Source organism: Cebus imitator, unplaced genomic scaffold (assembly GCF_001604975.1).
Source record: "Cebus imitator isolate Cc_AM_T3 unplaced genomic scaffold, Cebus_imitator-1.0 Scaffold563, whole genome shotgun sequence".
In the NCBI taxonomy this organism is placed as follows: domain Eukaryota; kingdom Metazoa; phylum Chordata; class Mammalia; order Primates; family Cebidae; genus Cebus; species Cebus imitator.
In genome coordinates, this window is record NW_016107878.1 from 505,441 (window position 1) to 518,400 (window position 12,960).

Sequence of the window (12,960 nt, forward strand, 5' to 3'; positions counted from 1 at the left end):
TGCTCCTAGTCCACGTTTTTTGTCTATAAAGTGGGCTGTGGTTTTTGGCAGGAGATACTTACTTTTGAACCGGAAGTGTTTTCTTGTCAGAACAGGTCCCCCATCCCTAGGAAAAGGAGTCTAAGGGGACTGAAACCCTCCCAGTGTGAGCCAGTCCCGAGACAGGCAGGAGCAGGGCTGAGGCAGCTGTGGTGCCTTCCGCGTCTCCAGGGCCTCTCCTCCCACGCATGCAGATGCACACTGGTCTGCAGTGTGGGTAGGACCCTCGGAAGGAGCTGCACAGCCCGGATTGCCTTTACTGCATTATTTAAAGTACAGTTCTTTGCCTGTTTCTGGATCTTGGCTCAGTGTGTGGATTTTTCAGTTCATTCTTTAACGTTGACCTTTGAGCCAGCACTGAGCCTGGGGGTTGGATCTTGAAGGCCGTGATCAGGAGAGCCCTTGCTTTCTGGAAACAGTGTTTGCTTCTGCACATGCTCCTGTAACTCTAACCCAACTGTGTTTTCTCTCTCGGTTGTTTTCCCGACTGTTGCTTGTGGATTTTCAGATTATAAGACTGGTTTTGGAGGCAAATTCGGTGTTCAGTCGGAGAGGCAGGACTCCGCTGCCGTGGGGTTTGATTACAAGGAGAAGCTGGCCAAGCACGAGTCCCAGCAAGGCACAGTTGCCACTAGCCTCCTACTTCCCCCTCCCTCTCCCGTGCAGCCACTTCTAGCACAGACTTCAGGGCTCACCATCATCGTCTGCAACACAGTCCTCCTGTGTCACCAGCTGTCAACTGTCAGGCCATTGGGCAGTTAAACCCACGTCTGTTAGAGCGACACTGATTTTGGAGCTTGCGATCTGCTTATGGCAGGAAGCGCCAGTTAGTGAGTGGGTGCTGTCTAACCCTGTGACTCATCCAGTCTCTGGACCGGGCATCTCCGCTCACCAGCAGCATCCTGCCCGAGCCTGTTCTGCTGTTAATGTGACTGCTGTGAGCCATTGAGTCAGGCCTTCCTGCCTTCCAGATGACAAGAGAGGTGTTTGCTCCAACCAAGCCACTGGCCATTTGACCAGGGGCTTCGTAGCAGTAAGGCCCAGGAGACAGGCGTGTCCTGTGTGGTCTCTGTGTGTCATTTGTGGTGGTGTTTTTGGCCAGGGGCGGGAGGTTTCTCGTTTGTTCGTTTGATGACACCGTGTGTGTGACGTCTCCACACAGAGCCACACAGTGTGTGCGTGAAGCCAGCTCCGCACCTTCCGTAGAGCAGTTATTTTGCTACCTTCAGAATCTGGACTTGCTTGTTAGAGCCTGAACACGTAATTGGAAAAACAGTCATTCCCTAACCCTGCAGGGCAGATTCTAGGCTTCCCACCTGCCGCGTTAGAAACGCACAGCAGTGTTGAGGCCTGGGCAGGTAAACACCTGGGTGGTCCCACAGACTGCATGGAGATGACGGTGGCTCTCCGTGGCCTCACTCTGCATGACGGTGTGACTTTCATGTGGATCTGTGTTGCTGCAACAGAAGTGTTTGGCTGGTAGAGTTTCCACATGGATTTTTTTTTTTCTTTTAAAAAGCAAGAGAACAAACTGCGATTGAGCCTCTTTTTAGCGCTCAGTAGAGCAGGAGCACAGGAAGCAGATGAGAATAAGCTCGTGCTGGTGCAGAAGACTGTGCTATTGAAGTGGCGTGCTGTAAAGGCCTGTCCCTGCCCTCTTTCCTCGGCCTAGCTCCTCAGCCTGCCGCCCTGCCCCTCCTGCCCCTCAGGGAATGCTGAAGCCCGCCCCTGGCCTGTGCTCGGCTTCCCCTGCCTGCGGTGCACCACCTTGGGTGGAAGCAAAGCTTGCCTTGCACGTAGAGCCTCGCTTGGTTGTTGCCTTTTCTCCTGCTGTGGCTCACCATCCTGGGCTGTCTCTGGATCTGTCTGCATGCACCCGCGGTCGGCCCCACGCTCGCCTCCACCTCGCAGTAAGTGTTGTGTTTTGCCTCGTTTCAGACTACTCCAAAGGATTCGGTGGGAAGTACGGGGTACAGAAGGATCGGATGGATAAGGTAAATATTCAGACCCGGAGCTTGGTGTCTTCTGGGTGGGCGTGGCTCACTGCTGGCCGCCATCTGCGCACGTGATTTCCGTCGATGACTGACTCGGACAGTCCTGTGCTCCTCATGGCCACGCTGTGGGATAGGATTGGCACTGGCCCACCTCCTAGCTGGGGGCCGCAGGCCAGGCAGGCTCAGCACCTGCTGCAGCACAGCAGTGGACGGCTGGGCTGCCACGGGAACCCGGGTGGTCAACGTGAGCGGTGAGGGCCTCGAGGGCTCACGCCTATTTGAGCTTAAATTCTTAACAGTAAATCAGGCTGGAACCTGAGTGTGTTAGACTGAGCGTGGTGCTGCCCCGTTGGCGGCCGGCGCTGCCTGTGTGACGATGCGTTGTCTCCTGTCTTCAGCCTCACGGAGACTCAGACTCCACACTGCCTGCTCCTGTGCGTGGCTGGTGGTCACAGGTGGCAGGGCCAGTCCTTGCCTTGCAGTTGACCACACACGGTGCCATCCAGGGAATCCTGATGTGGGCAGGCAGAGCAGGTGTTTGGACTGGGGTCCCCAGGGAGCGGTCACTGGGGCTCATTTCTGAGGGCAGCTGGGAGTTCACCAGGAGCGAAAGCTCAGGAGACCATAGAAGGGCGAGGCGTGGGCCCGGGTGGGACAGGAGTCACAGCAGGTTCTCAAGGAGCTGAGCTGCAGAGGGAGGGTGGGGAGGAGGGATAGAGCCAGCCCGGAGAGCGTCAAATGCTATAGAGTATTCTGCACGTCATTATGTGGCATGCTCGACCCTGAAAAGTTTAGCAGGCAAGGGACAGTGCAGGGATCTGCTTTGGGTGGATGTGGGGCCAACTGTGGAGCTGGAGAACTGGGAGGAGCAGATGTGGCTGTCAGTGAGAGACAGCTTGGGTAGGGCCAGGGCTGGGCCCACTGCGTGCAGAGTGGGGAAGGGGAGTAGGCATGCGGTCAGGACACTGGGCAGGGGACCCAGAGGTGGCAGGGGCCTTGCAGGACGCTGGGAAGGGTGGAGGGAATGAGCTCCCCTGTGGGTGGGCCACAGGTTGTGGGTTTGAGGCTGGAACCTGAGGGGCTGCCTGTGCTGAGTGTCTGTGGTCAGCATTGATGGTTTGGTGGTGACTGCTTGTGAGCACATGGGGAGGCAGCGTGAGGGTGCTGCCTTTGGGGTTCTTGTCTTTAATCCAGGAGGGGGTGGTGTCTCTCTCTCTCGGTTTGCTGTGCAGTTAAGCCCCAGGCTTAGGGTGACGCAACTGCCTGGGTCCCACTACATCATGGCATTGGGGCTACAACCCAGGCTGGGAGGTGAGGTCGTTCCCTGAGGGTGAGGCGATGTTTCCAGGGGTTCTGGTGGGTGACTGGACCCAGTAAGGCCGATGGCCTTGCCTTTGAACAGGTGTGAGCAGCTCAGGGGACGTGGAATGGACCCTGGAGCTGACTGACAGGAGGAGGGAACAGGGTCCGAGGAATGAGGGGCAGGCCGGGAACGGGGGTGAGCAGGAGGTGCTGGGCAGAAAGGGGCCTTGGGGTGGGGGCTCTGGTGGCTTCTGAGCCTCAGGGGTTCTCATCAGAGGTGGTGAAACCTGCAGTGAACCTGGGCACGGCCACTGGTCTTCACGAGCCCTGCCACTCTGCGCCCGAGTGAGCACGTAAGAGTCATCGCCATCGTTTGCTCAGACCAGAGTTGCGTCCCCTACAACGCAGAAAGGTGTGATTGCACCACTGGGAAGTGTGGAGGACGGGCCACCTGAGGCTTGCGTGTGTCCCCAGCGTCGTCTTCCTGTAAATGCTCACACCTCTGGGTGGCGAGGGAGGGTGGGAAAGGCTTGAAGCTGGTCCCAGAATTGGTGTATGATAGAGCAGATGGAGATACTTTCTTCTGCTAATGCTGACTCATGATCGCCTGCAAATGTGGTTGGTAATGTTTTTCATGCCTCAGATAATGTGCAAAACCGAGAGGCCACGATGAGCGCTCCAGGCTATGTCCTGGGCCTTCGGGAAGAGCTGGGGAAGGGATTTGCATCTGGTAGGAGCCATCACAGGGCATGGAGGAAAGGGAAAAGCGCTTTCCTGACGCCCACTTCCTGTCTCCACAGAATGCGTCAACCTTTGAGGATGTCGTCCAGGTGTCCTCTGCCTACCAGAAGACGGTACCTGTTGAAGCTGGTGAGTCCCGGCTGATCCCAGGGGCACCGCGTGGTTTCCCAGGAAAACACTGAGGGGAAGGACAGACGCACCACTAGTAGAAAACGTGGTTGTTGCCACGTATTTTTGGGAAATGGTCCTTTTGATGAAGATCCTGTTTCTCCTGCAGAGGTTTAGAGTTACCTTTCAGACGCAGCGTGGTGTACAGTTCTTTCCGTGGGGTCCGTTTCAAGGGGCTCTTCCCACAGCAAGGAGGGGTGTTAAGTGCACATCACAAGGGTCCAACTTCCAGGAGCAGCTGGGACCTGCCCAGCTCCCTACGTCACTTGGTCACAGCTGTGACGGGAAGAGGATGTCAGGATGTCTGTGTGCAGGTGACAGCAGACATGGTCTCCGCTGCTGGTTCTTGGGCCCTTGACGAGGTAGCTCAAAACCTGCCTTTTCTGTGCTGGGCACACGATGGAGTCATAGGTGGGCCATGCCCGGGAGAATCGGGTAGTTGAGGAATGTTATACATGAAAGCAAGTGCTAAATTTAACCCAGGCCAAAGAGAGCCGCCACCGCCTGACTGCGGGGGCCATGGATCCACAGTTCTCGGAGTTCGAGGGCCCAGGACACACACTTTGGCTTCTAGTGAGAACCCACAAGACGTTGATGTATTTGATGACACTGACTATATTAGAAATTAGGAATGTTTTATTTATTTATCTTTTTTGAGACAGGGCCTTGCTGTGTCATCCAGGCGGGACTGCAGCCTCAGTCTCCTGGGCTCCAGCAGTCCTCTTGCCTCAGCCTCCGAGTAGCTGGAACTATAAGTGCATGCCACCATGCCCAGTTTATTTTTAGTAGAGATGAGGTCTCACTAAAAGAGAGAGACCTGGTCTTGAACCCCTTCGCTCAAGTGATCCACCTGCCTCAACCTCCCAAAGTGCTGGGATTACAGGCATGAGCCACCACAGCCATTGGAAAGTTATAAATCGATTCACTTAAAAATAATAAAACTAGGGCCAGGTGCAGTAGCTCACGGCTGTAATCCCAGCACTTCGGGAGGTCAAGGCGGATGGATCACCTGAGGTCAGGAGTTTGAGACCAGCCTGGACAACATGTTGAAACCCCGTTTCTACTAAAAATACAAAAATTAGCTGGGCGTGGTGGCGTGTGCCTGTAATCCTAGCTACTCAGGAGGCCAAGACAGGAGAATTGCTTGAACCCGGGAGGTGGAGGTTGCAGTGAGCTGAGATTGTACCACTGCACTCCGGCCAGAGTGACAAGAACAAAACTACTTCTCAAAAAATAACAATGAAACGGGCCGTGTGCAGTGGCTCGTGCCTATAAGGCCAGCACTTAGAAGAGTGGCATGGATTGGTTTTTGTGAATCTCCTTAATAGAGGACGGCTGCGTTCTCACATCTGCTTCTGCAGTCTGTCGATGTTACGTTGTTTAGGGAGAACATGTGGAATTGCCTAGGAAGGCAGCTGGGAAAGGGAGGGGCATCTGTAGCCTTGAGGGCAGTGAGGGTGTCCCACGGTGCCACCCAGGCTTGGCAGATGGTGGCATCGCAGGCTGGCTCCTTTGGCCCTGTGAAGGGCTCGCTTCCCCAGCATGCTCGGGCAGCACCGTGTGTTGGTGATTTGGAAGGTGCTGGATCTCTTGATCCAGCTTCCAGTGTCCAACTTCCAGTTGCGGACACACTTTTCTCATTATACGGTACCAAAAAAATCACACTTGCTGTCATCGTCAACCTCATCGGCATAGGCTAAGTGGAAATTGTCATGTTCATGTGGCAGCTTCCCGTTTTTCAAAATTCTTTTACTTGGAAGCTGGCGTTTTCCCACTGGCAACAAACACTACAGTAATTTTTCCTGACACAGTAGGCTTAGTTCAGCCACTTGGGAGAAAACTGCTGCTGGAGACCCAGCTTCACACGGCCGTGGTTGTCTGTCAGTTGTCGTTTCGGGAGAAAACGCTATTCCATGAGAGAACAGTCACCTTGCAGCCCTAACAGTTGTATCTGTGTACCCTGAGACGGGCGACAGCCCCTGCAGTCCTGTACACAGCAGGGGTGGCTCACGTGTCTTCCCCGCTTTCGACTTAAATTTTTATTATTTCTTTTAATAGATGTGGGATCTCACCATGTTTTCCAGGCTGGTCTCCAACTCCTGGGCTCAGGCAGTCCTCCTGCCTCAACCTCCCAAAGTGTGGGATTACAGGCATGAGCCACTGACCTCTGGTCCATTTTTGTCACACAGAATATCAAAAAATATGCTCAGTGGTTGAGATTTACTATATTCAATACACATCAATTTCAGTATATAGTGGTACCTTTAACTGCTTTATCAAGGTCACACGTCTTTAAGGGAAATGGGCTGTTTTTATTGAAGATTGTGAGTGTGGCGGTGAAGATGCCGTCTTGTTTAGAGATCTTCCTGGTGCCAAGCTTAGGGGGATCGCTGGTCGCACCAGGTGCTCGGTGTCCTGCGGCAGGCGCCCATTGCTGGCTCCAGGCCAGTGGGCTGAGCCTGCTGCTGCAAGAGCCTTTCCCTTCTTGGGGGTCGGGAGGTGGGGAGGCCGCCTGCTGTGGGGCTCTTGTCCAGGAGCCGTGTTTTCGGTTGCTGAAGCCGCACATCCTCCTTCCTTCCGCTGTAGTGACCAGCAAAACAAGTAACATCAGAGCTAACTTTGAAAACCTTGCTAAGGAGAAAGAGCAAGAGGACCGGCGGAAGGCGGAAGCGGAGAGAGCTCAGCGGATGGCTAAGGAGCGGCAGGAGCAGGAAGAGGCCAGGAGGAAGCTGGAGGTGAGCGGCGAGGAGGCGGCTGGACCGCGCTCTCTCCCGGATCAGAGCTGAGGGGATTGAGGGCTCGGGGGCCTGGGCAGGGTCTATTCTTTCTTGTTCAGGCCAGGTTTTCCTTGGAAGGCATGTTTAACTCTCCTTTAAGGCCCCCCTTTAAGGCACATGTAACTTGTAGCCGCATATAAGCTGAGTCTCTGGCCAAGATGCTCCAGGCAGCTGGCTAGCCCTACCCTGGCCTTGCTGGCCCAGCCCCAGGACCCACCAGCTTGCCCTGCCCTTTGTCCCCGAGCTGACAGCAGAGTCATGTTGGCTTCCTCCTCCATGGAGCTCCTGTCCAGATGTCAGCCTGAGTCTTCTCACTCCTCCCCCTCCAGAAGCCCCTCCTTTCCCAGGTGGAGTTTTGGGGTTTGGAGGGGACTCTGCAGAGGCAGCCTGCTCTCTGGGCCCTGCTTCTGCTCAGCCACGCAGCCCCCCGACTCACCCAGGCCCCTGGGCTACGGAGAAGCGCCCCCAAAGGAAGATGCCAGAAGTGCACCTCTGGCGCGGGCAGAGCTCAAGCCTGTCTCTGGGTGCTTTGGGTCTAGCCTGGGTGGCTTGCCGCCGGCAAGGATTTGGGGGCTGTGAATAGAGCCTGGGGCCTACAGATGTGTGTGTGTAGTTACCAAGCGTGGCTCTGCAGCTGGGGCCTCTGCCAGCCTGTCTGGAAGCCTGGGCTTCTGCCCACCCCAGGCCCTGCCACTGTGGGGCCACACAGCACATGGTAGTTCCTGTGTTTTACCTGTGGATGGCACCAGGTAGCGTGGGAATTTACAACTGTCCTGTTGGGGTCAGGCAAGGCCATAGATGACATGAACCGTGCGAGGATCTCGAGACCAGGGGTGGTTTTTTCTTCAACAAAACAAGATAGCACTACCATTGTTCCCATTAGAGTGAGGCAGCCCGCAGAGGCAGAGGAGGCAGGAGGTTTGGAGTGGACACACGGGGTTCAGATCCTGCCTGGGCAGCTCCCTAGCCACTGTGCCTGCGCCTGCCACCTAACGCCCTCAGACTCAGCGTCCGGCACTGGAGCCCGTAGGCTGTCAGTCAGTTTCCTGTCACTGCTGTAGCCACCACCACACAGACAGCACACCGCTAGTGTCTACGGCTCTGGAAGCCAGAAGTCCTCGGAGATGTCAGCAGGGCTGTGCTCCTCCTGGCAGCCCCGCGGCCCCATCCTCCCATCTCCAGCCTCTGCTTTCATCGTCACCGCCCCTGTCTGTTCTCACGTTCCTGCCCTGCTCCTCAAGGGACCTTTCATTATATTGGGTCCACCCAGGCAGTCCAGAGATCTCCCCCTCACAGAACCCGTAGGTTCATCACACACAGAAGTCCCTCCTCATAGGATCTGAGGGATGGGATGTCAGCAGCTTTGAGAGGTCATTATTCTACCCCAGTTCATCTTTTAGCCCCTAAAGATTCATGTCCATCCCATAGGCAGACACACAGCCCATTTTAAGGTCCCCAGTCTCAGCCCATTGCAGCATTAACTGAGGCTCCCAAATCTGCCTGACTTGTCTAATCCGTGTGGGTAAGACATGAGCCGTGACCCGGTCCTGGCAGTGTCACGTACTGTCTGTGTGATCTCAGCCTCAGAGCACAGTTGCCCCTCGGATCCTGCCTGGGTGCTGACGGGATCTGAGGCTTGGTGCCCTGACTCAGCCTTGGGCCTGGGTGCTGACGGGATCTGAGGCTTGGTGCCCTGACTCAGCCTTGGGCTTGGGTGCTGATGGGATCTGAGGCTTGGGCCTCCAGCTCAGCCTTGGGCCTAAGTGCTGACGGGATCTGAGGCTTGGTGCTCCGGCTCAGCCTTGGGCCTGGGTGCTGAGGGATCTGAGGCTTGGTGCTCCAGCTCAGCCTTGGTGTGGGTATTTTCTGCTCCTTCCCCCAGAGTGTGTCTAGAGCTTGGGCACAGTCTTTTCAAACATGGCAGGGTGACAATGCAGAGCGGCATGGCAGCATTTTGATTGCTGTTTGTTTTCACAGGAGCAAGCTAGAGCCAAAACACAGACGCCCCCTTCGTCGCCCCCACCTCAGCCAGCTGAGGAGAGGCTGCCTACGAGCCCCGTCTATGAGGTTGGTGTCTTTGGTGTCTGAACTGGCGTGACTTACTGCCAGAGACTGGGTCCTGTTTGTGTAGCGGAGGAAACCGTTGAGGCCGGCAGCGCTGCATGGGTGTTGAGAGCATTGCTGCCGTCCGGGCCGGATCGGGGTGGGCCAGCATTGCCTGGGGGTGGGCAACGTGCCCTGGTGCTGTTGGGACAGTCGTGCAGGCCCCTGTGCTGTCCTCTCACCCCTCTGCAGCCTGCTACCATCTGGCCACTTCACTGTAGTCCCCACTGGGGTCCCCTGCTGCCAGATAATCAGATGGGGGGTCCTCACCCCACTTTCCCTCTGCTGTGCTGGATGCCACTGCCCTCCCTTGGCACTGAGCTGCCTTCTGAGCGATCTGCCTTCTGTGCCTGCCCCATTCAGCTCTCCAGCCTTGCAGCCCCTCCCGAGTGTGTCTGCAGACGTGCTCTCTGGCCTTCCCTGTACTGCTGACCCCCTCACAGGTCCTCGTCCCTGAGTTACCGAGCTGCCTGTTGGTGCCCCACCTGACTCTGACTTTGGGTCTCCTCCCTGCCAGCACCTCTGTGCTAACCATCACTTCTCCTGGCCTTGGCCCTGCCCCTTCTCCATCCCGTGGCCATCATCCTGGTCTGTGGATTCATGTATCCTCACCCAGGAGCCAGTGAGTTATACAGGGGCGCACACCCCAGTCTGTGGCAGTTCAGGAGCCCAGAGAGAGCCCTGGAGGCGGGCAGGGACTGGGGCCTGGGCCTTGCTGGCCGTGGCTTCATCTCCACCCTACTGTCCCTCCTTGGCTGTGCTGCTGCTGCTGCTGCCTTCTGCCCTTACTGCTAGGGCCTGGGGGGATGTGGTGGGCCAAGCCTCGCAGCTTGTCAGGAATTGGCCCACTCTAGATCCTCCCCTTGGCAGGCAGGGCTGTCTGCCACAAGAATGCTCCGGCGGCCTGCCCCTCCCGCACAGCTCAGCCCTTGCGTGGTTCCCAGTGAGGGTGGAGTTGCTCTCCCTGCCTAGTTACCCTCCCTGGCAAGCCAGTTCTCGGCCACCGGCTCTTACCAGAGCTCCTGGGTGCACGGTTCTCAGCAGTCTGCATTGCTTTCTGTCACTTACTGCCAGTGACATCAGGTGGACGCTGGTCAGAAGCGTTGATTAAAGCCACCATCGGTGATAAGCGGTTCAGAAATTTCGTTAGGGCTGAGAAGCTGGAGTAGCGGTTATGAATAAAGAGGCGTTCCACTGTGCACCTTTGTAGCTGAATGTGATTCTTTGGTGATGCCCTTCCAGGACTCTGCAGAGGGGATTTGTTCAGGGCAGAGCCCCGTCTGCAGGCTCGGCTGCCCTGGAGCCATGTGGTGCAGCTGCGGTCAGGCAGGGCCAGGGCCAGGCAGCACATGGCAGGAGGGTGGCCACTCAGCCCAAGGGTGCCTTGTGTGGCCTTGGAGATGGAGGCCTAAAAATAGAAATCAGCCAAATTAACCCAACAAAGGCAGGCTGTACCCCCAGGCAACAGAACAGGCAGGGGCGTGTCTCCCAACACGGAGCGTGGATGTGGTCGCTTTAGGACTAGGGAGTGTTACAGGGCTGAGGACCAGATCATCCAGAAGGAAATGCATGCCCCTCCCAGCACCGCCGCCATGGTGAACATGCTGGCTGGCCTGGCCTTCCTCTCCTGGGTCTGTTTCTCAGTCTTGGCTGGGGCTGAGAATGAGATGGCCCGTGGGTTTCTGCTGGCTGTGGCAGTGTGGCTGCTGCTCTCTAGAAGTCAGCAGGGGCCCCGTGCCACATGCGTGTGGCCCTTACTTCCCCAGGATGCGGCTTCCTTCAAGGCAGAGATGAGCTACAGAGGTCCTGTGAGCGGGCCAGAGCCGGAGCCCGTGTACAGCGTGGAGGCTGCTGACTACCGAGAGGCCGGCAGCCAGCAGGGCCTGGCCTACGCCACAGAGGCTGTCTACGAGAGCGCAGAGGTCCCGGGCCGCTATCCTGCAGGTACTGGCGCCCCACCTGCAGCGCCCTTCCCGGGGCGGGAAGCTCCCGGGACACCCTCCCCTGCCTGTGGTGTCCTTGCAGGGAGCCTGGGTTTTTTCACTTGCTTGCAGGGTTTCCCTCTCCCGGCCGAGAAGTGCTCTAGATACATTTGGGGCGGCAGCTCCTGTACTGGGTCCCAGAAAGATCCCCATTGTGCCGGGGACTGGTGGGCAGAGGCAGAGGAAGGGAGGGTTTCAGCTGCCATCCTGTGTCCTTGGGACAGGATCTTAGGAAGTGTCTGAAGTTTGAGGATGCTGGGACGGGCGTGGGACTCGGTGTTGCTCAGCTCTGTCCTGGCTTGCTTTCAGAGGACGGCACCTACGATGAGTACGAGAACGACCCGGGAATCACAGCCGTCGCCCTGTACGACTACCAGGCTGGTGAGCGGCTCGCGCTCGGAGGGAGGCCCGGGTGGTGGCGCCCGCCTCTGCCTGTTCCCTGAGAATCGCTTCTCCAGCATTGTTTTGACTTTAAGGAATAATTTATTTGAGATGATTGCAGAGGTATAGAAAAATTGCAGGCGTACTACCAAGAACACTCATGTCCCTCACCCAGATTCCATCTCCGCGCACACACAGCCCCGTTACCCTTAGTATTCTCGGAATCCTGGGAGAGCCGCAGGGGTACCTGCCACCCCCAAAGACTTCAGCATGTTTCCCAAGCCCCACCCTCGAGGTGAGGGGGCCATACAGATGCCTTTGATGTTCGAGACCACGTTCCTGCCTGTCCTGTCCCGGCCGCCAGCTCCCCGTGTGGCCCGCTCATTCCTGAGTTCCCTTTGCAGCCTTGGCGGTTTAAGAGCAGCCTCAGTTCTGCGCTCCCCGTGTTTCCTCAGAGCCAGGCTGAGCCATGCTCTGGTGGCGGTGAGGTCGTAGAGGCCACACGGTGGAGCTCTCTGCTAGGCATGACGTCCACCTGTTCCTCTTTCCACAAAGTCACCACCGCCCCTCCGCAGTTGATAAGCATCTTACAGGTGGCGTGGGATTCACCAGAACCCTGAGCGCTGCCTCCAAGCGCTTCCCGTTTCTTTCTGTCAGCACGAAAGCTGGCCTTCTACCATGAGCTGCTACCACCAGTGAGCACTGGCCGTCCGCGTTCAGTCCCTTTTGCACACGTGCGTTCGTGTGCACGCATGTCAGTGTGTCAGGTGTCTCGGCACCTGTACGTGGATTCTCATCACCTGGCTCTCGCCCTCCATTCCCATCTCAGCCATCACCTTGGGCTTCTCTCTGGGCGTCCCCGCCCATCCCTCCACACCCCTGTGACCTTGGACAGCCCTTCTCCCTGCCCCCTCCATGGACATGTCTGCCAGGGAGAGAAGGGATGGGAGGGCGGGCAGGGGTGGAGTGATGTGGAAACCTGCTCCTGAGGAAGGGGTCTGGGTGGGTTGGCGTTCTGTGTGAAGGGCTCTGTGTGTCTTTGTAGTCTTTCGGCTCTTGGCAGCCCAGGAGAGGCCGTAGGAGCCTCCGCAGTGCTGGCATCTCCGCAGGAGGCATCTCTGAGCAGGCTGCCTGGGAGCCCACTCTAGGTCGTGCCCTTTTTTTCCGGCAGGCCAGGAAACGCTCGCACTCAGCATCTTTCTCTGTGTTCTTCTCCCGCAGCGGGCGATGATGAGATCTCGTTTGACCCCGACGACATCATCACCAACATCGAGATGATTGATGATGGCTGGTGGCGTGGGGTGTGCAAGGGCCGGTACGGGCTCTTCCCAGCCAACTACGTGGAGCTGCGGCAGTAGGGCTGGCCCCACCCCCCGGAGCTGCGCCCCGGGTCCTCGCACTACAGATCAGGCCTTCATTGGTTCTTAGGTTTTGGGTTTTTCTTTTTTTTTTTTTTTTTTTTTTTTTTTTTTT

General features: G+C 57.0%; 1 protein-coding gene across 6 annotated transcripts in view; it reads left to right on the forward strand.

The window, feature by feature from the left end:
- CTTN (cortactin) overlaps positions 1-12,959 on the forward strand; it is a 36,085-nt gene extending 23,126 nt beyond the window's left edge. For 2 of the 6 annotated variants that reach the window (XM_017515874.2, XM_017515872.2), the window contains 8 exons: positions 548-658; positions 1,978-2,033; positions 4,136-4,205; positions 6,831-6,979; positions 8,999-9,088; positions 10,891-11,068; positions 11,416-11,487; positions 12,709-12,954. In XM_017515874.2, the coding sequence (XP_017371363.1) occupies positions 548-658; positions 1,978-2,033; positions 4,136-4,205; positions 6,831-6,979; positions 8,999-9,088; positions 10,891-11,068; positions 11,416-11,487; positions 12,709-12,845 (863 nt within the window). In that variant the 3' untranslated portion in view covers positions 12,846-12,954. Of the gene's footprint in view, positions 1-547; positions 659-1,334; positions 1,398-1,977; positions 2,034-4,135; positions 4,206-6,830; positions 6,980-8,998; positions 9,089-10,890; positions 11,069-11,415; positions 11,488-12,708 lie in introns of all 6 variants that reach the window. The other 4 variants (XM_017515877.2, XM_037734004.1, XM_017515873.2 and 1 more) reach the window with 3 other exon arrangements.
- Position 12,960: the final 1 nt, after the last annotated feature.